Source organism: Phascolarctos cinereus, unplaced genomic scaffold (assembly GCF_003287225.1).
Source record: "Phascolarctos cinereus isolate Bilbo 61053 unplaced genomic scaffold, phaCin_HiC Scaffold_2;HRSCAF=192, whole genome shotgun sequence".
Classification (NCBI taxonomy): Eukaryota; Metazoa; Chordata; class Mammalia; order Diprotodontia; family Phascolarctidae; genus Phascolarctos; species Phascolarctos cinereus.
The window spans coordinates 291,876,900-291,903,194 of NW_027555625.1; the positions used below are offsets into that span (position 1 = coordinate 291,876,900).

The window sequence follows — 26,295 nt, forward strand, 5'->3', positions numbered from 1 at the left end:
GATTTCTCTTTCCTGTTTACCTCTTCATGTTCCACTTGAGTCTTGTATTTGAAAGTCAAATTTTCTATTCAGCTCTGGTCTTTTCATCAAGAATGCTTGAAAGTCCTCTATTTCACTGAATGACCATTTTTTCCCCTGAAGGATTATACTCAGTTTTGCTGGGTAGGTGATTCTTGGTTGTAATCCTATCTCCTTTGCCCTCCAGAATATTATATTCCATGCCCTCCGGTCCCTTAATGTAGAAGCTGCTAAATCTTGTGTTATCCTGATTGTGTTTCCACAATACTTGAATTGTTTCTTTCTGGCTGCTTGTAATATTTTCTCCTTGACCTGGGAACTCTGGAATTTGGCTACAATATTCCTAGGAGTTTTCCTTTGGGGATCTCTTTCAGGAGGAGATCTGTGGATTCTTTCAATTTCTATTTTGCCCTCTGGTTCTAAAATATCAGGGCAGTTTTCCTTGATAATTTCTTGAAAGATGATGTCTAGGCTCTTTTTTTGATCATGGCTTTCAGATAGTCCAATAATTTTTAAATTCTCTCTCCTGGATCTATTTTCCAGGTCAGTTGTTTTTCCAATGAGATATTTCACATTGTTTTCTAATTTTTCATTCTTTTGGATTTGTTTTACAGTGTCTTGATTTCTCATAAAGTCACTATCTTCCAATTGCTCTATTCTAATTTTTAAGGAAGTATTTTCTTCAGTAATCTTTTGGACTTCCTTTTCCATTTGGCCAATTTTTCTTTTTAGGGCATTTCTCCTCATTGGCTTTTTGGACCTCTTTTGCCATTTGGGTTAGGCTATTTTTTAAGGTGTTATTTTCTTCAGTATTTTTTTGGGTCTCCTTTAGCAAGCTGTTGACTTGTTTTTCATGATTTTCTTGCATCACTCTCATTTCTCTTCCCAGTTTTTCCTCTACTTCTCTTACTTGCTTCTCAAAATCCTTTTTGAGCTCTTCCAAGGCCTGGGACTGATTCATATTTTTCTTGGAGGCTTTGGATGTAGGAGCTTTGTTTGTCTTCTTCTTTGTATTTTGATCTTCTTTGTTACCAAAAAAGATTCTATGGTCTGACACTTCTTGCGAGGTTTGCTTATGATCCCAGACAATTACTTGAGTTATAAACTCTTTATTAAGGTACAGATCTGCTTCCAATGTGGAGAGCGTACCGTCCCAAGCTTCAGGGATTTGTACAGCTGTTTTCAGAGATACTTCTAGGGACCTGTAAATTTTCAGTTCTTCCAAGGTGGTATGATAAGGGGCAAGGTGTTTACTCCTTTCCTGGCCTGTGCTCTGGTCTATGAGTGACCACAAGCACTCTTTTCTGTCTTGGAACTGTGAGGAGGATTTTCTCTTTACCACCACTACAAGCTGTACCACACCAGCACTCCTAGCCCCAGGACTGCCCCTCAGAGCTGTGATCTAGATCCAAGCACAGGCAAAGCAAGAGATTCCTGCCTCAGCACTGGCAAAGAGATCCATGCAATCCCCTCTGATCAGCCACCTGATTCCCCCTCAGTCTGTGGGCCAGAAACTCAGGAAGCAGCCACCCCAGAGCCACACTCGGGAACTGGGGCTGAGACCTAGCTTCTCTCTCACTACAGAAACAGACTTTTCCCACTGACCTTCTAAGTTATCCTTTGGCGTTTGTGGGTTAAGAAGTAAGGAAACCGACACAGCTGCCGCAATTCAGTCCTCTAAGGCCTGCTCCAGGTTCGCTGTGGTCTGCGCGCCCACACCACACTGCACTCCTCTCCCAGCCCAATGCAAATACCTTTCCAATCAATCTGCCAGGTTGTCTTGGGCTGGAAATTTGTTTCACTCTTTTTGTGGGTTCTGCTGCTTTAGAATTTGTTTAGAGCCATTTTTGACAGGCATTTGGAGGGTTTGGGGGAGAGCTCAAGCAAGTCACTGCTTTCACTCCACCACCTTGGCTCTGCCCCTGCTTGACTCATATTTGTTGTTATTGAGTTGTTTCAGTTGTGTCCTTCTCTTTCTGACCCCATTTGGAGTTTTCTTGGCAAAGATACGTAATGGTGTGCCATTTCCTTCTCCATTTTACCAATGAGGAAACCAAGGCAAAAAGGGTTTAGGGACTTGCCCAAGATCACACAGTAAGTGTCTGAGGCCAGGCCCGGTGCTCTATTCACTGTGCCACCTGGCTGCCCCGGCTCATAACAGGACTTTTAACAAACACTTTTTTAGTAAATGAATAAACATTAAGTTAGTGAACAGTTTACAAGATTTCTCTCCCAGCTTTAGGGTTTTGAAAAAGACTAGGCCAGATAAGTTTGCTATAAATGACCATAGCTTTGGAAAACATCATTCTTTTCATATGAGGATAATAAATGCTCAAGTAGAATGAGAAGAAAGAGTGGTTTTGCAATTCTCTTTTCCTCCACAGACAATTCCAGGGCCTCGCTGATTAAGAAGCCTATTCCTCATTCTTTTATTCAGTTCAATAAACATTACATACAGTATTACCTTCCAGGAAGTCCAGCTGAATGATGCACTCTCCAACATTCACACAACGTCTCAAAAGTAGGACATACAGCAGAGCTTATCTCTCTAAAGAAGGAATACTCCTTAAACAAGGGTTCTTAATCTAGAGTCGATGAACCCCTAAGGGGTAGGTAGAAAGATTTCAGAAAGTCCATTAATTTGGATGAGAAAAAAAATACAACTTTATTTTTGTGAACTTCTAAATGAAATATAAAATTTCCTTCAATTATTTAAACGTATTATTCTGAGAAGGGGTCTAACCATAGACTTCAGTAGATTGACAAAGGATCTATGTCATTAAAAAGGTTAAGAATGACTGTTCTACATGAAGAGGTAAACAGGAAAGAGAAATCATAAGAGACTTATTAAGATTGAACTGTTTACATTCCTGCATGGAAAGATGATATTTGTAACTCATGAGAACTTTGTCAGTATTAGGGTAGTTGAAGGAAAAAAATTCTATGTATGTATATATAGATAGATAGAGGGCACAGGGTGAGTTGAAGATTAAGGGGTCATATCTGGAGAATAAAATTAAGGGATGAGAGAGGATGATACTCAGAGAAGAAAGGGAGAAGTAGAATGGGGTAAATTATCTCACAAAAAAAAAACAGAAAAGAAAAGTCTCTCACAGTGGAGGGGAAACAGGGGAAGGTGAGAGGGAATGAGGGAATCTTATTCTCATAGGATTTGGCTTAAGGAGAGAATAACATACACATTCAATTGGGTATGGAAATCTGTCTTACCCTACAGGAAAATAGGGGGAGAAGGGGACAAGAGAGCAGGGGGGTGATAGAGAGGAGGGCAGATCAGGAAAGAGGGTAATCAGAAGCAAATACTTCTGAGGAGGGACAGGGTCAAAAGAAAGAATAGAATAAATGGGAGGGCAGGATAGGATTAAGGATTAAGGGAAACAGAGTTAGTTTTTCAACATGTCTACTAAGGAAGTGTTTTGCATAACTGCACATGTACAACCTATATTGAGTTGCTTGCCTTTTCAATGAGGGTGGGTGGGGAGGGAGGAAGGGAGAAAATTTGGAACTCAAAGTTTTAAAAACACATGTTTTAAAAAAAATGTTTTCACATGCCACTGGGAAATAAGAAATACAGGAAATGGGGTACAGAAGTCTATCCTGCTCTACAGGAAAATAGAAGGAGAAGGGGATAAGAGAAGAGAGGGGGGAGAGATAGAAGAGAAGGCAGACCAGGGGAAGGGGTATTCAGAATGCATGCCATCTTGGGGTGGGGAGAGGGGTGAGAAATTTGGAACTCAAAAACTTGTGGAAGTGAATATTGAAAACTAAAAATAAATAAATTTATAAAAAAGAAAAAGAATGACTGTTCTAGGGGCAGCTAGGTGGTGCAGTGGATAGAGCACCAGTCCTGAAGTCAGGAGGACCTGAGTTTAAATCCAGAGTCAGACCAAACACCTGACACTTACTGTGTGACCTTGGGCAAGTCACTTAACCCCAACTGCCTAAAAAAAAAAAAGAAAAAAAAAGAATGACTGTTCTACAATATGCCCAACAAGAAGTCATCCAGACTTATTTTGGGAACCTCTGTCTAATAAGGAAAAATCTACTATTGTGTGTGGTACCATTTTGTACAGCTCTGGTGTTAGGAAATGTTTCCTTATGTCAAGCTAAAATGTGCTAAAACTTCCATCCATCTTTTCAGGTTCTGTCCCTTACGGCTGAGCCAAAAAGTATGACTTCTCTGTAGCAGTCCATGACATGATTATATACCTACCCTTAACTTTCTCCAACAGCTTCAGTTCTTTCAACTGATCCTCATATGACATGGTCTTAAAGTCCTTTACCACCTAAGTCTCCCTTACTTTGGACATGCGCCCTTTCTGAAAATCCTTCCTAAAATCTGGTATCCAGACTCTTTATGGATTAGGAGAATACATTTATGAGCAGGAATCAGAAATTTTGAAATTGCAGTATTTGCAGTAGCCCACCATTTGCACAGATAAAAACGCCTTTGTGTTCTAACATGGTTTTCCAGGATGGAAGAGTTTTATAAACTATTTCTAAGCCTCCATTTTAGTGTACTACTTATTAAGAAGTCCCTTGGGGATCTACTGAAGTCTTGCAATGCTGTTCTCCCTCAGGGAAATGCTACCCAATCAGCCAGCTGTAACTGCCTTTTTAGACCTCATTTTAGATATCCATACACATGACTCATTTTTATAAGGATAAAAGACTCAGACAGCAATAACCAACAAAAATACTTAGTAAAGCATAAAGTATTATATAAGCACACAAGTTATTTACTTACTCAATGTGAACTGAGGTAATAAGGAAGTAATAACTTAGGAGCTAATAAAGATTGTCTTTATTGATGGTTTTTCCAGCAGACATTGGCTAACCTTTGGCTGAGGATGCTATGGGAAGAGAATTGCTATTAGGTAAGTGGCTAGACTAGATAATCTCTAAGGTCTCTTCCAATTCTAAGTTTACATGATTTTTAGATTCCTTGGGTGTGAGGACTAGACTGTGTCTTATTTCATCTTTGCATCCTCACGGTACAATGCATTGCTCTATAACAAAAACAGGTAATATAGAAACAACTCATATTTATATAACAACAACAGCAATAATAATACCTAACACAGAGAAGGTTAACAAAGCACTTTCTTCACAATAATCCTATGAAGCAAGTAGAGTAGGTATTATTACCCGTTTTTATAAAGGAAGAATCTGAAATTCTGAGAGGTCATATGATCTCACAGCCAGCAAGTTTATGAGAAATGATTTGAGCCCAGGTTTCCTAATTCTAAGACTAGCACTCTATCTACTAAGCTGCATTGCCTCTTCCATACAATATGCATAATAAATGAACTGAAAAAAATTTAAGTGAGCATTTATTTTAGCATACTGAAGACTAATGGTGTAAAGTGCTTTAAAGCTTGCAAAACACTTTATTATAACCTCACCTGAGCATCATGACAACTCTGTGAGGTAGTATTATTCCATGTAATTTTCTAATTATTGCATACATTTTAGGCTGGAATATTATAGCTGAGGTTTTAACATTTTTTAAACCTGAAAATAGCTCGCCAATGCAGTAAAAAGAACATTGAATTCACGAACCTGGGTTCAAATCCTTGCTCTGCTATCTTTGTGGTGCTGGACAACTTCATTTAACCTGAAACTCGGTTTCTTCGCCGTGTAAAACGATGGTGTGGGATGACTTTTAGACTACCCTTCCAGCTCTGACTCTATCATCTTACGAAGCTATGCTTACATGATCCTCTGCTTCCATTTCTATTACTGCTCCATATCTCCACTAACTCTCCCAACTAAACAAAAGTGACCTGAACTTGGGAATCAGCATCAGAAAAGAAGCAATTCAAGAGGTAGAGAGAGAATGAAATTAAGCTTCATAAAAACAGCAGCCTGACCTTTGGCTATATATTCATCCACAATAAAACTTTTTTAATAGGGATTATGGGAGATTAATGGAACTTTACTACAAAACTAAAAAAAAAATCAAAGTAAACCTAAGTTCTTTTGTCCTAATGTTTCAAAGATTTGAGTTACGTTTTGTCAAAATGGTAAAAGGGACTCACTGCCAGTTATACTGAAGGTGAAGACCAGACCTGTGGTTTTCAGTATAGGGAACTCTAGGTGAGGCATATTCTCTCCCCATGTAGACCAGGACTAGGAGCACTAAGAAGTAAAATGACTTGCCCAAGGTCACACAGGTAATAATTGGTAGAGGCAAGACTTGGATCCATATTCGTAGATGAAAAATTCATCATTCTTTTTACTAAGGATTTCCTCCATGAGGAAACTCAGGTTCTGAGAGATACTATGGCTACCTGCCTCCATAAAAAATCTCACAGGACACTTCACACGGGAACACTAACTACCTGACAAAACAGCCTTCCTTAATACAGTGTTCTTCTAGCTGGAAATGAAAGGGGATATCAATAGAAATGTTAATCTCTACTCAAAATAGCACGCCATGTATCTAGCTAGGTTTTGAATCAAAGATTTGTTCAAATTTGGGCAGGCCTTGTTTGCCAGCTTACAAACAAGCCAGCTAAATAGCTTATTTCATCTTTCCAGTCCCCACCATCATGTCTCCCACCCTTGCGGAGTAGCCAGAGGGCTGGGCTTGGAGTCAGGAAGTCTGAAATGCAAATTTGGCTTCAGTTCCTCCCTGGGTAAGTCTATGAACCTTTGTCTGCCTCAGTTTCCTCAACTATAAAATGAGGATAATAATAGCACTTTTCACGAAGAGTGGTTGTGAAGATCAAATGAGATAACATTGGTAAAGTGCTTAGCACTGTTCCTAGCATGCTTGTTTCCTTCCTTCCTTCACAGTGGATGGAGGACTGGACACGCAAGTCAGGCAGACCTCAGTTTGAACTTGTCTCAGAAAAGCAGCAGCAGTATGATCCTGGGAAAGTCATTTAGCCTCTCACAGCTTCAACTTCCTTATCTGTAAAATGATGGGGTGGGAAAGTTGGATTTAATGACTGCTAAGGCCCTTTTCAGATCTAATTCTATTACCCTATCAGCATATAAGCTTATCACCATATAAGCTTTATTATAATTTAAGTGACTACATGACTTAGTTGTCCATTGAAACTGAGTAGCCAACTAAAATCCAATACAGAAGTTTCTATTGAATTCACTAACTACTTTGAAATGATTAGCTAATACATGACCAGGTGCATTTTATATTTTATATTTAAACATATAGTTAAAAAATTTTTTTTCAATTAACAAGCATTCATTTGCTCTCCCTTTCACCCCTCTCCTACCACTGAAAAAAAACAAAAATCTTTGTAACCCATATGTATAACATAACAAATTCCAACACTCAACAACTTATTAAGTTGAGCCAGGGGGAAATCCTCTATTTTGATTAAGCAAAGACTGGTCCTCTCATAAAAAAAAAAACTGAACAAAATCAAAACTATTTGGTCCATTATTCTGACTGCCATAGAATACTTAAGTGTTTCTCTATTACAAAAGGAGAGGCATCTAATTCCTTTATATAGGTATGCAATTTCTCTTAAAAACTACTAATATCTAATATAAATTAGAGACCTTGCTTCCATTATCTACTTGCTGATTTGTCAGAGCATGCTAAAAATTAAAACAAAACAAACAAAAAAACCCCCAAAACCTTCAGTACCTTTTTTTCTGCTATTAAATAAGTGCTACACTAAAGATCACCGCACTAACCTTCATTGTATTTGCTTTGTTTACTCCCTAGATGTACTACTCTCCCAAATCAGTAAATTAATTGCTAGCATAGCTTTTTTATTTTTGAAATGTCTTTAATTTTCCTCAAACAGTAACCACAAATTTTTTTAAAAGCTCAACCCCATAAACAATTGAGAAAAATAACCAATTAGTTGTGAAGTCTAGTACATGCAATATGCCCTTTGGTTATTTGTAAAAAACCTTATAAATGAACTTTAAGAAGAGGGCACTAATATCACCTACTGTATTTACAATACTATTAATTTTGTTGTTTTGTTCTCTCCATGGTTTCTAAATCTTGAGGACCCTTGGCTAATACCAGTTGCTTTAATTAGCCAACTATAATGGTTTTGATAAGTTTCCCTTGACTACCTGGACAAATAAGGTTTTCTTTGAAGGGCAAAAGATTAAATTTTCAATATTCATGAAATAAAAAGCAATTTTCATAGCCCATAGGCTCTTAGCTATATTCCTTCATTTCTGTCTTTGTATCCCTAGCACCTAGAAGAGTGCTTAATAATTCTTAATAAATGCTTCATTGATTCAAGAAAAAGACATAAACCCCTTCACATTTTTGTATGCTGATCAAAAGGGGTAATAAGGAGGTTGACATAAGCTTCTGTCTAGCTCTAATGTAGTCCACCAACATTTTGAAAACAGCCTTATTCCATACACTGGGTCAGCATTAATATAGTATAATAAATTATGTACTATTATTTCAATTACATATAGAATTATAATAAATGTCATATTAATAACTTATAATGGAGTATAAGTTACACAAATTTATCTCTAAGGACTCAAAAAATTGCTAATTATCAGAAAGAGGACCACAGATTCTCAGAGTTGGAAGGGTCTACACTGAAGAGTCCATCCAGTGAGTCCCCCAGCTGAACAAGAATCCGTTTCTAGCACATACCCAACAACTGGTCATCCTACCTTTGCTTGAAGACCTCAAGTAAAAGGGGATGCTACTTTTTGGATATATTTTAATTGTTAGAAAGTTTTTCCTGTGATTTCAGAAAAACTTGGACTTACATGAACTGATGCAAAGTGGAGTGAGCAGAACCATACATAGTAACAGCAATATTGTACGATGATGAACTGTGAACGACTTAGCTATTCTCAGCAACACAATAGTTCAAGGTAATTCTAAAGGACTCATGATGAAAAATGTTATCCACCTCCATAGAAAGAGCTGATGGAGTCTACAGATCAAAGCATACTACTTTGTACTTTATTTTTTTTCATGGTTTTTCTTTTGGTCTGTGGTTTTTTAATATGTTTTGTATAATGCATATGTATAACCTATATCAAATTGCTTACTGTCTCAGGGAGAAAGGAGGGAAGGTAGGAAGGAAGGGAAGGAGGGAGAAAACTTGGAACTCAAAATTTAAAAAAAACGTTAAGAACTGTTTTTACATGTAATTGGGGAAAAAATAAAATATTATTTAAAAAAAAAGTTTTTCCTGACACCAAATTTAAATTTGCCTTTTGTGATTTCCACCCATTGTTCTGTCAAGTAACTGAAAACAGCTATCATGATCTCTCCTGTTTTTTGTAGGCTAAAAATTCCTAGTTCCTTCAATTAAATATCATCTAAAGAAGCCTATCACTCCTCAATGCAATGTTAGATTAATCTGTGTGTTATAGAAGGAGCATGGTGGCATAGAGGAGAGAGACCTGCAATTAAGTAATAAAACAGATACCTACTAGTTAAATTTGACCATGGACAAGTCACTCAACATTTCAAAGCCTTTATTTCCTTGTTATTTTTCAGTCATATCTGACTCTTCATGACCCCATTTGGGGTTTTCTTGGCAAAGATACTGGAATGGTTTGCCATTTCCTTCTCCAGCTCATTTTACAGATGAGGAAGCTGTAACAAACAGGAGCTAAGTGACTTGCAAGGGTCACATAGCTAGTAAATGTCTGATGCCAGATTTGAACTCGGGTCTTCCTGACTGCAGCCCTGGTACTATTATTTATTGTGCCATCTAGCTTTTCCTTATGACGATAGCTTACTGCCAAACACATAGCCCACAAGCTGCAGATGACCCACAAAGTGGGTCTCCAAAGTGCAGCCTGAACCAGATGAAAATGTAGTTCTATCTGATTTTAACGTGCTGATGCATTAGAAAAAAAGAAGAAATATATAAATATATGTGGTTTTCTTAGTCAATATGCAAACTGCCAGCATCCTTAAGTACAGCTTAGTGGCCCCCATTTCTATCTGAGTTTGACATCACTAGTGTAGTGGAAAGAGTGCTGGACTTGGAGACAGAAGACATGAGTTCAAATCTTGACTCCACTGATACCACCTGTGTAATCCTGAACAAATCACTTAACATCTCTGTAGAATGAAAGCACTGGTCTAGATGAACTCTAAAAGTCCCTCCCAGCTCTAAATATATAGTCCTATGATATCTTAAAAAAAATTAAGTTGTTCAAGAAAACTTTAAATGCCTGTATATGGGGGAAATACTTGCACTACTTACCTTATAGAATCCTTGGGAGAAGAATGCTTTGCAAACCTTAGGACCCATACAAAATATGAGATTAGGATCATCATGACCATCATCATTGAGCCCTTACCAAATGGTAGCAATGAATTTTCCAATGGAACTATAAATACAAATGATGAGCTGAAGAGATATTGCTTGACATTTCTTTATCCAATAAATTTGCAAACCATCCCTCACTTATTTGAAGCTTAAAAGAAATTCTAAGTTCAAGGCGAGACTACTCCAAAGGTTTCTGTATTAAAACTTTTACTAGAAAACAAAGGTTAACAATAAAGATAAACAAGAACAGGCACATAGCAAAGGAGATACAGCACGGCTTTTTGCTGCTGAAATGTCATATGAAATAGGCAATATGAAGATAGATTTGTATTTAGATGTACTTAATTATAAAAATATTTTTGATATTAGGGATGATTTCAATTTGTCTAGTTTCTTTAAAACCATAAAATATGCTACAAGTTTTTTGTTTTTATATCAGTATGCTATCTGAATTTTTGAGTAATAAGGACACCATTTTTTCACATTGGCATTTCATTCATTTATCTTTTGACTAAAAGTAGACTTAGAAAAGAGCTTTGTAGTGCTATTGGTGAATGTCAGATATTACAAAAAATGGTTTGTTCTCCCCTTTGTCTCACAACTCAAAATAATGATATGCTTCCCGTTTTAGTATCAGTACTGCTGCTATGATATTTTCTCTTCTTCTCCTCCATCTAAACATCTCATTTTATAATCTCTTAAATACCAAGGCTAAATCTAAGAAAAGTTAAATTTGCACATATCCAAAATAGTTTCTTTTCTACAAGGTCTTTTAGGGGTTTGGGATATCTTAATATTATTTGGCTTCTATTTTAACAGTGAATCTATAATAAGAATGAGTTGCCCTCAAACAGAAGAAAAACTGCCATATGAAGAACTGGAGTGCAAAATATGTTATCAGAAATTTAATGTTTACAGTCGTAAACCCAAAATCTTGGACTGTCTTCACAGAGTGTGTGCAAGTTGCCTGACTAAGATAGCTCACACAGGAGATGGAACTAGCACATGTATTAGCTGTCCCTTTTGCCGCTATGACACAGAGATGCAAGAGGAAAAGATAGCAGGACTTCCTGATGACACAAACATTATGTCTAAACTTTTGCTCAAGGACAAGACAACATGGAACTCAGACAGCAGTGAAGCGGTCTTAACACCAAAGAATTTGGTATCTTCAAGTCCTTCCCACGGATTTTCCAACTGTTTAGCACTGACACTTATGGAAGTTCAGCCAAACTGGACAAGGACTCCCAGCCAAAACACTATCTCTGATTACTATGGCGGTCACAGTTCGGATTCAGTATCTATAAGTTCTTATAGTCAAATTGATCAAGACCTTTTCTCTAAAATCTGTAATCATGTACCTAGAATACTAAAGTGGCTATTGGGATTTTTCTACTTTGGATCCCTGCCTCTTGGGATCTACTTGTTGGTGATCCAGAAAATAACCCTGGGAATTGTATGTGTCAGTCTAGTTCCCTCAAGTCTCACTATATGTCTTATATATGTTTTTGCCAATGTCTCTGTCAGGAAATCGGTGATTGTTCCTCAATAGTTGACAGTTACTGTTTTAATATGTTGTACATGTATGCAAAACTTAAATACAATGAATGACATTTCATAATTAACGATCTCAGTGTAACTTTTTAAATTGAAAAACTAAAATAACTTATGAAATTCACAATTGAGTTAAGACATTACAAATTTATAAACTTTCCTGTGAACTTCTCTCTTATTCTCCCTATCCTAACTGTCATATGCAATCCGTGTCTGTTCTTTTCTGTATTTACCTAAGGAACTGAAAAATATGTTGAGAATTCAGCTTAACCTAGATTCTATTAAATAAGTGGTGGTCAATGTTAGCTTTAAAAAATATTGTACAATAAAACTTCACTAATTTACATTCCTGATGGAAGGTCAGTTTAAACGGGTAAAAAGTGTGGAATGCAGTATCATTTTTAAACAAGGTAGTTTGATCTGTTTGATCTAAGCTACTACAAGTTTGGCAAACAGAGATCCCAGAAAATCAACTGCTTAAATGTTAATGAAGGCTTTAAAAGTGCTTAAAAATCAATATATGTTCTTATGCAGCCTAAATATTTCTTCCTTCTCAAAACTTATTTTAACTTTATCAATATGTCAGTAAACTAGTATTTATTAAACACCTATTACGTTCCAGGTTCTGTGGTAAGCATTGGGGATTCAAAGAAAGGCAAAAACACAGTCAATAAATGTTTATTAGGCCCCTACTATATGTCAGGCACTGTCCTAAGAACTAGTGATACAAAAAGAGACAAAAGATAGTCTTTGCCCTCAAGGAGCTCAAAATCTAATGGAGGAGACAACAAATATGCACCAACAAGCTTATACATGGGGAAAAATAGGAAATACTTCTACAGGAATAATCTTCCTGTAGAAGATGGAATTTTAGTTGGGACTTAAAAGAAACCAGGGAAGCCAAGAAGCAGAGATGAGGAAAGAGTGCTTTCTAGGTATGGGAGGCAAAGAAAATTGCCTGGAAACAAGAGAAGGTCTGTCTTGTTCATGGAATAGCAGGGAAGATGGACTGAAGAGTCCAAGGAAAGGAGTAAAGTGTAAGAAGACTGCAAAGGTAAGAGGTGACAACGTATGAAAATGCTTTGAACACCAAACAGATGATTTGTATTTGACCCTGGAGTTGATAAGGAGCTACTGGAGTTTGCTGAGTATCAGGGAATATCAAGGAGCTCATAGTTCAATAGGGAAGACAACATGCAAATAACTATATGCAAGTAAGATACATACAAGATAAATTAAGGCAATCTCAAAGGAAAGACACTAAGATTAAGGAGAGCTGGGAAAGGCTTAATGAAGCAGCCTTGGTAAATCCTTTTTTTCATAACTGCAGCAAAGGTTTAAAAACTTCTGCTTAGACTCATTCTTAGTCTGAATTATCAAAAATTCCAAATCATGAGGTTTTTACTTTGGGTGATGCAGGCTGCTTTAACTAAACCCCTTCCCCAAAGGGCATGATGGAGGAATTGGAGTAGGGACAAGTACACAGAAACAGAATGACTAATACCTCTCTAAGGGCAGTCCCAGACACCAAAAAAATTCAATCCACATCAATGCTTACTGGTAGACTGCCTACTTGAGATGAGTACATTATGAGTCCTAGGCTTTCCTTAGATTTTTCCATTTGCATACAGGCTGAGGCTCTTTTAATTTACCTCAGCATGAAAACAACAGACCCTACCCCCATTCCCTTCCTCATAAATCATATCATAAATCCCCATAAATGGCCTATGGTCTGGATGCTACCTTTATAGCCTTGCTCCTATATTCAACCCATCTCTCCTCTGACACTGCCACCACTTCAAGCTGGTCTATCTGCTGGTGGCTCTGCCTGCCACAAGTCTCTCTTCACTCTAGTCCATCTTCCACTCAGCTGTCAAAGTGATCTTCCCAAAGTTCAAATCCAACCATGTTACCAGCTCCCCTACTCAATAATGCTAGTGGTCCCTATCACTTCTAGGATCTAATATAGTCTTTTGTTTGGCATTCAAAGCTCTTCATGCTCCCACCTCCACCCCCCAGCTTTCCAGTCTTCTAACACATTACCCTTCCTGAGCTACTCTTTAATCCAGCAACACTGGCCACTTAGCTGTTCCTCAAACAAGACTCCAGCTCCTGACTGTAACCATTTTCAATGGCTGTGCCTCATGCCTGCAACGCTCATTTCTTCACCTCATCTGGCTTCCTTCAAGTCCCTTCTAAAGTTCTATCTTCTATAGGAAGCCTTTTACAATCCTTCTCATTCTTAGTGCTTTCCTTGAGATTATCAAGTTATCCTCTACATATGTCATCTGTACTTGGTTCTTTGCTTGTTGTCTCTCCCATTAGATTGTGACCTCCTTGAGAGCAGGGACTGTCTTTTCTCTTTCTTTGTGTCCCTAGCATATAGCACAGTACCTGGCACATTTTTGTTGAGTCACTTCAGTTGTGTCTGACTCTCTGTGACCCCATTTGGGGTTTTCTTGGCAAAGACACTGGAGTGCTTTCCCATTTACTTCTCCAGCTCATTTTACCAATGAGGAAACTAAGGCAAACAGGGTTAAGTGGCTTGCCTGGGTCATACAGCTAATAAGTGTCTGAAGCCAGATTTGAACTCAGGTCTTCCTGACTCCAGGCCTGGCACTCTATCTACTGTGCCACCTAGCTGCCACCTGGCACATAGTAGGTGCTTAATAAATGTTTACAAACTGACTGAATAAAATGGCTTTCCTAGTGACTGTCTTTACTTGTGCAGCTAAATTTCCCAGAACATGACCAAACCCTGTAATCCAAGGGTGGCAAGTAAGGCATGTATGGCTTTGTATCAATCTGTGTGAGTAGCTCTACTTGTGGTTTATATGCTAATAAATCCTGCAGATGGCTAACAGATCAGTGTGATTATGTGTTTGTTCCTTGAGATCCAGAGCCAGATCAATGCAATGAGTAACTTAAAAATAAATGTAACAGGATTGCAATGTCAAATAATGTGACTTTTCTAAAAGGATTGAGTTTTTAGAAATGATTATGAGAACTGATGTTTGTATTTTAGAATGAAAATAAAATGCTCAATATACTTGTGTTAAAATATATATCAACTCTCTTATTATTGTAGTGCAAGGCAGACAACATAAGAATAATACAGAATAGATAATAAAAATCATTTATGCATGACCTTGGGTTATGATAAGAGACATAAACAGCTCTACTTACACACACTATACCCCCTTAGTCTCAATTTTTCCACATATCAACCATACAACTGGGAACTTAGAATATGGGATAGGATGGGAAGGGGAGGAGAAAGGACAGCCATTAAGAATACAACAAACTCATAGATCAACCATCTGTAAATACTGAAAGTAGTTAATCTTGCTGGAGGCACTTTTTCCAAGAAACAATAAGTTTATATTTGAATCAAAGAGTTTCTGAAAATGAAATCACAAGTACCATATTATAAAAGAGAACTGCCGTAAGTTAGGCAGCCACATTCATATTGGGGATTCTCAAATGAAAAATAATATAAGAATGAACAATTTCTGATAAAATGCTGGAGTATCATTTAGAATAAAGGCATACTTAAAAGCATGTATCTTTTTTCATTTGAAAACACAAGGCTTAAAAACACAAAAGGAGCTTTTTATAACATAGTTTGTTATTTCATGGTTATCCCACAGGTAAAAATGTACCCTCCATAACATAAATATAATAAAACTTTGATTATTCATAATGCCTGAAAGACACTGACATTAATTTAATTTTATAGTTAATTAGCCAGAAAAGCCCTTTAACTTCCAAACCTTGTTTTAAAAATATTTTCTAAAATATATTAGCATACTTTCTTGCTTTAGTAAGTAGAATATAATGAATGTAATGGGATCTTTCATTCATGATCTTTCAGGACTGCAGAGTAATCATTCTAAATATTAGTTATAATCACAAAGCAGGGATAGATGGACATTTAGAAGTAGAATGCAAGATTACAACCCCTATCATTCTGGCCTGTGAAAGTAGAATGAAGTACCATCAGGGTTAATTAAATGCTGTTTCTTCACACTTTCTGGGGAGGGGGCAGTAGTCATAACAAAACTAATCCCTAATGTGAGCTTGTTTATATAGCCATTTATCAATTTCTTCTAAAAGATAAGGACAAAATAGATAAGGGTTCTGGATAATTTTTTTTAATGGCATATTAAAAAGATACTTTCTATAACAAAGTTTTCTGTAAAACTAATGTTATCCCCTTCCTGTACATACTACACACACACACACACACACACACACACACAACACACACACACACACAGAGGTACATACTACCCATATATATAAATATAAAAAACCCTTTTGGACATTTTAGATACTGTTATTTTCTGGGGAAAAATAATCCCCCAGGATTTATTTCAGGATATGGGGAAGAGAATCAGAACACAAATTTCCTGCTAAACATTTAGGTCTAATACATATACATGAAGGTGTGCCAGCTGTTAAGGGTCAGCTATAAGTTTAAAAAAAAATCAAAACTTAAAAACAAATGTCTTCTCAACAACACAATTTTGCATGTTTTTAGCATATGACTCACAATGTCTCTTTCCTCCCCAATTCTGCCCTCCTACTAAGGGGCTTCAACACACAGGACAGAGCTGGACCTGGGGTCAGGAAGACCTGAGTTCAAACTGGTCTCAGACACTGATTTACAAGCTGCATCCCTCGGCAAGCCATTTAGCTTCTGCCTGCTTCAGCATCCTCATCTGTAAAATGGGGATAATAATACCACCTACTTCTCATGGTTTTGGCATGGAGAAAATGGAATAATGTTTGCAAAGTTCTTTAGCAAACCTTAAAGCACTTCATAAATGCTAGCTATTGTTATTACTGCTAATACTTTGGATTTGTGATACCATGAATATTTTATTTTATTTTAGGCAATTGTGGGTAAGTGACTTGCTGGTCACACAGACAGTAAGTGTCAAATGTTTGGATTGAGGCTGGATTTGAACTCAGGTCCTCCTGACTTCAGGGTTGGTGCTCCATCCACTGTGCCACCTAGCTGCCTCTATGAATATTTTTAAAGCAAGTTTCAATATTTTATTTAGTGCAAATAAAAATCAATACACCTATAATCTAAGATGAAGAATTAGCAAATAAAATAAATATATATGTATTTTTAGTATTAGCAATTAGCAAATAAAATATATATACATATATATGTACTGTAGTTTTTCTACAAATGAAAATAAGGCAGAACTAGATAAAGGGCCAGCCTTTGAGTTATGAAGGGCTGAGTTCATGTCTTGTTTCTGATGCATATGGGGCTACCCTGATTGGCCAGTCACTTCATCTCTCCATGTCCTAAGTGATTATCTAAGATGAATTATCATCTGTATCCACAGGAGACATTTTTGACCTGGGAATTTCCCACACATAAGAACTTACACACACACACACACACACACACACACACACACACACACACACACACACACACACACACACACACACCCCCTGAGCTTCCAAAAAAGCTAGCGGAACTTGAAATGATTCTAAATGACTAAAAATTACATATTCTCATGTGATCTTGGGATATGACATGAATATAATAAAATATGTATTCTAAAATACTTTGGATGCCTTTCATTTTCAGCACTAACTCTAGTTTGTTTGTTTGGTTTTTTTAGTGAGGCAATTGGGGTTAAGTGACTTGCCCAGAGTCATACAGCTAGGAAGTATTATGTGTCTGAGGCCGTATTTGAACTCAGGTCCTCCTGACTCTAGGGCCGGTGCTCTATCCACTGCGCCACATAGCTGCCCCTAACTGTAGTTTTTGATATTTTACAAGTGAGGAAGAGCACATATTGATATGTTCCCTCACCCTTCCCTGTCTTGCCGTTAACACTGCATTTAAGATCAAAGATTGTCTAATTTCATTTTCTATTTTTTTTAAATCTCTCATACTCAGAACACAAGAAAATTAAATGCAGTGAGAAGTAAGAATCAAAATTGACTTGAATAATATCAAGATTAAAACTTTTCTCCTAGTTTTATTTTAAGCCTGGAATTCTATTTTCCTTACCTCCTATACTTCATATTGGACAGCTAGGTGGCACAGCAGATAAGAGCACCAGACCTGGGGTCAGGAAGGTTCATCTAATAAGGGATTTTAAGGTTATTATCAGACAGAAAAGAGTTATGATACTCACTAATGGGGACTCCTACAGCCATCAGGAATTCTAAGTTTCAGGGATAATGACAACTACTACTCCTCTCAGGCAAATGGAATGGTCCAAAGAGTTGGTCATGTTACTTTCTCCCAGGGTACATAATTTAATTTATAAGACAAGGATATAAGTATGCCCCACCCCATCCCTTGGCCAAGATGTCTAATGAAGGATGATAAAAATATTTTTCAGGAGTCTTTTGGATTTGATAAATATGGTTTTACACTGGAAAGGGAGGGAGGAGAAAACTTTCTTAATGCTTGCCAATCCAGATACTATAGGAATAACAGGTAAAATGCAGAAAGACTCATCAGTAATTCACAGAAGCCTCTCAAAGAGAGGTAGCAACAATGACCTCACATGTTTATAGACAAAAGCATGAAATATAGATAACAGACAAGATGAACTACAGATCTCAAGTCAAGAAAGCAAATTCACTTGCATGGATGACTGACATTTGGCAGGATGAGGTCTACGGCTGGAAATAAAGCTACATAAGTATATATTTTATTCTAAAGGGACAAATTTTTTTTAAAAAAGCAGTAGAGAACTATGGGATATTAAGAAGTAATACTCTCATAAGGAAATATGACAGTCAGGGTGAGGAAATCCTCACATAGAGAATTAGGATGAAAAATCAATGGAGAAATAAAAGTAAAAAGCAGTAAAGGGCAATTCAGGCATAGACACAGAAGCTTTGGAATCAGGATTATGGACCTTTGGGTCCAATGTGAACTGGATCACGTGAAGTCAGTGCTCTCTCATCTATGCCTTTGCTGACTAGCTGAAGGCAGGCACCTCTGATCACTTCTTGACACAACTAATCAAAGAGCACATGGAAGCTTGGCAGATAGCACCAGCTAGCAACTGCACCGCTGGGTACCGCTCACCTGACTTCTCAGTTCTACCTGCAGCCAAATCCCCCTGGTCTGAGCAGCAGAGGAAGAGAGGCAGACAAACAGGTGGGCTACACCAGTTATACGAAGCTCACCCACAGTGGGTTTTTTTTTTGAAGCAGTTGGTAGTGCAGTGGATGGAGTGCTGAGCTTGTAATCCAGAAGACCTGAGATCAAATTGGACTTCAGACATTTATTAGCTATGCAATCTTTGGCCAATCCTTTAACTTCTGTTTGCCTAGATTTCTTCATCAATAAAATGGGGGTAATAACAGTACTTACTTTGCAGGGTTGTTGTGGAGATCATGAGATAATATTTATGAAAGTGCTTAGCACAGTGCCCAGCTGTGTGTGTGTGTGTACACACATACATATTCAGTTATCTGCCCCTCTCATTTTCTTTGATGTTTATTCCAGTGCTTCAAGGACACATTATGTTAAAAGGTTACTTCTCTTACAATGAGATAAAATGAAGGTTGTGAAATCAGTTCTAATATGCATCAAGCAAAACCAAAACTCTGAGGTAACTGTCTTCTTAATGCAGCAATATATTTGTCTTCAACAAATGTAAGTTACAACATCAACAAGATAACTATTAAAAAAAGGTTACTTACATTTTTATAAGCCTTCAGTAAAAGGATGAATTTTTTTAGTATTTTAAATTGAAAATATATTCACTTGGAAAATAACATCAGTTCTAAATATCTTTTATAGAATTATACTAAAAATTTTTTACATCAGGATCAAATTTTGAAATAAATTAACTACTACAATTAAGTTTATAAAAGCTAACCATCAGGGCAGCTAGGTGGCAAAGTGGATAGAGTTCTGGCACTGGAGTCAGAAGGACCTGACTTCAAATTTGGTCTCAGACACTTGACACTTAACTAGCTTTGTGATCCCGGGCAAGTCACTTAACCCCAACTGCCTCACCTCACAAAAAAAAAAAAAGCTATCTATGGCTACTATATAGTCTCTTCCAGACTGTTCTGATGTGCCAAGAATTCACTGCCCATGAGATCCATATACAGTATCAGTTCGTGAAATAAATTTTCTTCATTTATACTACAGTAAATTTCACATTGTTCAAAATAATTAATTTGCTATATACTGAAATAAACTTTTGGTTAATTAGCTTATACTAAGAAGTATATCAGTTTAAAGGTCCCTAAAGATGAACTTGATTCTGGAGCATATGCTCCAGAAACTCTTAACATTCCTACCTCATATTGGTAAAGAACTGCTTGGAATTTGGGGCAGCTAGATGGTGCAGTGGATAGAGCACTGGCCCTGGATTCAGGAGGACCTGAGTTCAAATCCAGCCTCAGACACATAACACATACTAGCTGTGTGACCCCTGGGCAAGTCACTTAACCCCATTGCCTAGCCAAAAAAAAAAAAAAGAAAAGAAAAGAAAAGAAAGAACTGCTTGGAATTTAAATATAGTTTTCTACAGAAATCTAGAAAGTCAGTCTTGGATATCTAAGACAGCCTAATACAGTGGGAAGAATATTGATGCTGAAACCCAAATTCTTGCCTTGGCTGTATTACCAAAACAACTGTGACCTTTGGCAAACCCCTTCTTCCTCTTGTACCCTCAATTTCTTCCTCTGAAAAATGAGGGAAGTGGATTAATCTCTAAAGCAGGGGTGGGGATTTATTAAGAGAATTTGTTCTGTGAAGTTTGGATTCAGTCAAAAGGCTGCACTTGAGGACCAAAAGGGCCACAAGTGGCCTCAAGGCTGCAGGTTCCCCACCCTGCTCTAAGGTCTCTTTCCAGTTCAAAATTCTATAAGCTAATTCGATTAGTTATTTCCATCTTGAGAAGGAAGAAAGCTGTTCCCTCAAGGAACAATTGGGTAAGTATGTTAGCTTTACCTGGGAGAAAGTATTTTTAACTAAATAAATCCAGAGCCAGAGATTTCATTTTATTGTTGAGAAAATTAAAATATGATACTGCAGACATTTTCCTACAGCATCAAGGACATAGTAGTTTAAAGGTTTTGCATGTAAGTTATGAAAATTAGGAAAATGAGAACCTAAGTGACTCTGCTTTTACTTGGTGTGACTCTACCAGATGTACCACTCCATCAAAGCTATAACTAGCATTTCAGGGATATGAGATGAATAAATACCACAAAAGATACCTAGTATGAAAAAAGTCCTCAAATCAACTTTTTAAGACAAGTTCAATGGAGGTAGAGGGAGAGACTGTGAATATCAGCCTCATAGAAGTGAAACGGAGATAATGGAATATAAAACGCTGTTACCAGGGAAAGACTAAGAAGGTTATTACTTGCAACACAGTCAGTTGGATGAAGGGGAAAAAAAGTCTCAGTACGTAGTAATGTAGTAATTCTGTGAATGCATAATGTTCTTAAACACAAAATCCACACTAAACCTGATAATAGCACCTCATCCCATTTTTTAAAAGGGATATCTACGTTTCCCTAAATAAGATGCTTACCTTCATCTTCTCTTCTAATTTTCCTAAGCGAACATTCCCTTCTATTATTTTGTAGAGGACTTCTTGATTTTCATTTTCTAGGCACTGAGCCTGTCGAAAAATAAGAAAAAAGAAAAGAGATTCTTAGAGTCTTCTGCAATTGGGCACAAGCATCGCTGGTATGATGAATAATATTATAGAAAGTATAGTCCCATTCCACCATTTTTTAACATTCACACCATCTTTTCTTCTAAATGTTCAGGTACATAGTACTGGCTATAGCCAGGATATTGACAGCACAAGCCAAGGTAAAATGGAGGAGTCTGCAACTAAGAAGTCAGATGTACTGATATGAAACAGTTTAAGCTTAAAGTTGTATAGATTTGTATAGTATTTCAAATTATTCAAGAATTAAATAACTTCTGGAAGTACAAGTACATTAAGAATATCAAATGGAAAAAATCATTCAAGAAAATGTCACTAACTTTAAATGTTTCCTATTATTAATTAGAGAAATGCAAATTAAAACAACTCTGACATACTACCTTATATCTATCAGATTGGAAAATATGACAAAATAAAAAAATGATAGATGTTAGAGGGGATGTGGGAAAACTGGGACACTAATGCACTGTTGGTGGAGTTGGGAACTGATCCAACCATTCTGGAAAGCAATTTGGAATTATGTCCAAAGGCATAAAACTGTGCATAGCCTCTGATTCAGCAATACCACTGCTAGGTCCATATCCCAAAAACATCCACAAAAAGGGAAAAGAACCTATTTGTACAAAAATATTTTTATAGCAGCTCTTTTTGTGGTGGCTAAGAATTAGAAATTAAAGGGATGCCCATCAATTAAGGAATGGCCAAACAAGCTGTGGTATCTGATTGTAATGGACATTACTGTGCTACAAGAAATGACAAGCAGGATGATTTCAGAAAAACTTGTAAAGACTTATATAAACTGACGCAGAATAAAGTGAGCAGGACCAGAAGAATGTTACATACAGTAACAGCAATACTGTCCAAAGAAGAACTGTGGATGACTTGGCTATTCTCAGCAATCCCAAAGGACTAATGATGAAGCATACTACCCACCTCCAGAGAAAGAACTGATATTGTTTGAATACAGACCGAAGCATGCTATTTCCTCTTTCTTTCTCTCATTCTTTTTTTTTATTCAAGTCTTTCTGTACAAAATGACTAACATGGAAATATTTTATATGACTGAAAATGTATAACCTATATCTGACTGCTTACCGTCTTGGGGGAGGGGAAGGGAGAGAAGGACAGAATTTGGAACTCAAAACTTAAAAAGAAAACCAAATGTCAAAAAATTGCTTTACTATGTAATTGGGGGAAAATAAAAATTATTTTAAAAAAAGAAAAAAAAAGACAAAACACATTAACACTAAAAAAAGTTTCTTGTTGCATAATAATTCATTTTATTATATTAAGTTGTCCTTGAGCTACAATGTCTTCCAAATGCAATAACAGAACTAATAAATATCTGAGGATATATATTTTAGCTGAGTTAATATGATTAACACAAGACAAAAAGTAAATTACTATATTTTAAAATGTTTATTTTCTTTCAGTCTAAATTAAACACTTTGAATGTTAAAAAAGTTATAAATTCTTACAATATTCCATATAAAAAAGATCAGCAAAGACAATTTCACATTCCAAAGAAAGGTATTACTATAAAACAAAAATGATAAAATGTAAAGTGCTAAATTTAGTCAGAAGATCTGGGTTCAAGTCTCAGCTCTGCCCCATATTAGCTGTGTGATATTAGGCAAATCATTTTATTTCTATGGGCCTGTTTCCCTAGCTGTGAATGTATTTTCCAGTTTTAAAGCTATGATCTATAACTACATTCTAGCTAAGGTCTCTTCCAGCTCTAACATTCTGGGAAGTCAGGTGAACCAATAATGAAAGCAAGCATGTGCCTGAGCTAGGATTAGAAATCAAATCCTTTCAATCTCTAGGTTGCTTCTTAATCCAAGTATTTACGTTATTTTTCTTTAGAGGAGATTACAGTTTCCTGAATCTTACACTTCAGAAGGATTACCACAATAACATATGACATCTAGAAAATGTATCATACTCTTCCTTAAGGAAAAATAGGTAATATGTGTCCACAGAGAACTAAAAATTTCTCAAATTTCGCCATAACATATCAGTGTCCAGATTGACCCTGTTTTTTTAATGAAAATTTCAACTTTCAGTTTATACTTATATAAGTTTCACATTCTACACCAGAGGTTTCAAACTCATAGCCCACACAATTCCCAAATGCAGCCAGAATCAGATTAAAATTTAATTGGGGAATGTTTAACAAAAAATAAATAAATAAAAATTCAACATAGATAAAATGTTAACTTGTGGTATTCTAATTTCATTATGTGGCTTGCAGGGATCCATTTCTATTTGTTTGGTACCACTGGCCTAGACCATTCTGTTCAGCAGCAAAAGGCTTCCTGGCCTGGCAGCTGCTGTCATATAAAAGCAGCAACCACAGCGTGGGAGGGAGGGGGAAAAAGACAAGCTAGCTCAGAAGGGTCTGAGGGTGGCGAACACGCAGGTGACTGGAGAGGCAGCAGCATCACTGACCTCAATGTGTATGTGTGGGTTCTTTTCTTTTTTCTGAGAGATGTGTTTTTAGCTTTAAGAAAGGTTTGCTCATATAATTTTATGGTTTTTTTAAAAAAGGAATAGAAAATGAATTAGAAAGTAGTAGAAGCCTACTCCAATATAAGTGATAGGTGACAAATACAATCCACAATTTCAGTTCAAATATTAATAGGAGAAAATGTCAGGGGGAGGTTACCTAAGGAATCCATTCTGACTATTTTCAGTAAGAAGGCCTCTGAACTTATCCTACCACATTAATCTCTGTGTTCCTATTGCACAGATGTATTAGGCTTTTAATAAATATTTGCTCCTATTACTGAATTCTTGTGTTAGTTTGATGACAAGCAGCCCTGGAGTGCCCAGGCCAAAAACTGGAAGACCCAAGGAATGCTCAGCCTGTTAGTAATGTTATCCCAACAACAGGCTTAGAGTAGCCCCAAGCTTGTGGCTGGGGTCCCATGATCACCACTCACGGTGGCTTTCAGAAATACTCTATTGGCAACAGTACAGAAAAATGTCATTCTAAGGACCATTAGCAGGACCAGTAGCTACTCTCACGTTTTTTTATTTCTGGAGGCAATTTTAATTGGAAGCAATCAGGGTTAAATGACTTGCCCAGGGTCACACAGCTAGTAAGTGTCTGAGATCACATTTGAACTCCGGTCCTCCTGACTCCAGGGCCTGTGGCTCTATCCACTGTACCCCCTGGCTGCATTTGCTTTGGCAGTAGAGTGAAGCTTACACCTAAGCTTCCTAGGCTTATTTCAAGCTAAGCAACCACCACCACTCATAATTTTTGTGATTTTTCTCCACCTTTTTTCAGCAGCATGTGCATAGGATCAAAGGCAACAGACCATGGGAGTGATACAACAACACAACTTGGCAGAGCAAGATGAGAATTGTAATAAGAAGGCAAGAGACCCAAGAGAAGAAGACAGTGTACAGCTGAAGTGGTTCACCAAGTGATCAAGGTGGACAAAGAGGAGTGTAGCCAGGGCAGGGGTGATGGCCTAGGAAAGAACTGAGGGGACGGAGGAATGTGCAGGTCATGTAAGTCACGGTACGCAGGAGGAAGAAGCTTTGGAGTCGCAAGGCAGAGGAAGAGGTAGAAAGACAGCATGTGGTCACATAAGGGAATTTCAGAATTCATGAACATGGAAGTGGGGAGTGAAATTTGTGAGTGATAACAAGATCAAGGGTAAGACCATCTTGGTGTAGGGCAGTCCCTTCTCCTGGATAGCTCCAATCTTTAGGAAATTTTCCCTTATACCAGGGCTTCTTAAACTTTTCCCACTCACAAGCCTTTTTGTGTTTAGGCAGCGTTTGTGTCGTGTGGCCTGAGGGCACGTGCAGTGCAAAGCAGGGCATGCTTTGTGTTCAGGACCAAGGCTGCAGGGAGGTTGTGCCATGCAGCACAGGCAAACACTGCCAGAAACACCGCGCATTCACATAGCGCCTGACTTTGGATTTTTGGTTGTTGAGCACTGAGAAACATTTTAGTGTTGCTAAATTTTTTGTGACTGCATATGGGGTCATGACTCACAGTTTAAGATGCACTGCACTGGCCTATATCAGGCTCTACAATTGCTACTCACTGCTTTTAGTTCTGCCATGTAGGGGCAAGAAGAACAAAGGTAATCCCCCTTCTATGTGACAGTCCTTTAAATACTAGGAATAGCTATGATGTCCCACACTAAAAGTCTTCCTCCTCCAAGCTAAAGCTTTCTAGGACCTTCAATCAATCCTCATAGGGCATAGTTTGCAGTTCCCTCACCATCTCAGTCACCTTCTCTGCATATACTTGAGCTTGTCAAAGTCCTTCCTATAAAAGGAGGCATCTAGAACTGAACACAGTGCTCAAACACAGTGTAGAGGGAGTTGTCACTTCCCTTATTTTGGGCACTGTGCTGTCACTAATGCTACTACTTAAGACCGCTTACACTAACTTAGCTTACAGTCCACTAAAACACCCAAGTCTTTTTATATGAACTGTTGTCTACTCAAGCACCTCTAATCCTACACTGTTGCAGCTAATCTTCTGAACCCAAGTATAGGACTTAACACATCCCTATTAAATTGTACATGTTTTAATGTTTCAATTGTGAAAAGCACATTTTCACACCAATGAAAAAAGAGGCTTGCTTATTCTGGATCTATTTTGTTAGGCCAACTAAAGTTTTTAAATTTATGTTATTAATCAGTGATGGCAAGACAATAGTAGTATATACTTTTACATGATTTGACTAAGGGAAAACATACAACTTTACACAGAGTGGCCC

At 37.3% G+C, this 26,295-nt stretch overlaps 1 protein-coding gene across 1 annotated transcript in view; it reads right to left on the reverse strand.

Annotated features, from left to right (window-relative positions):
• The window catches only part of CEP89 (centrosomal protein 89), a 158,278-nt gene that overhangs the window by 33,774 nt on the left and 98,209 nt on the right, over positions 1 to 26,295 (reverse strand). Inside the window, 1 exon segment of the mRNA XM_020985037.2 lies at positions 21,401 to 21,490. Within this exon segment, the coding sequence (XP_020840696.1) occupies positions 21,401 to 21,490 (90 nt within the window).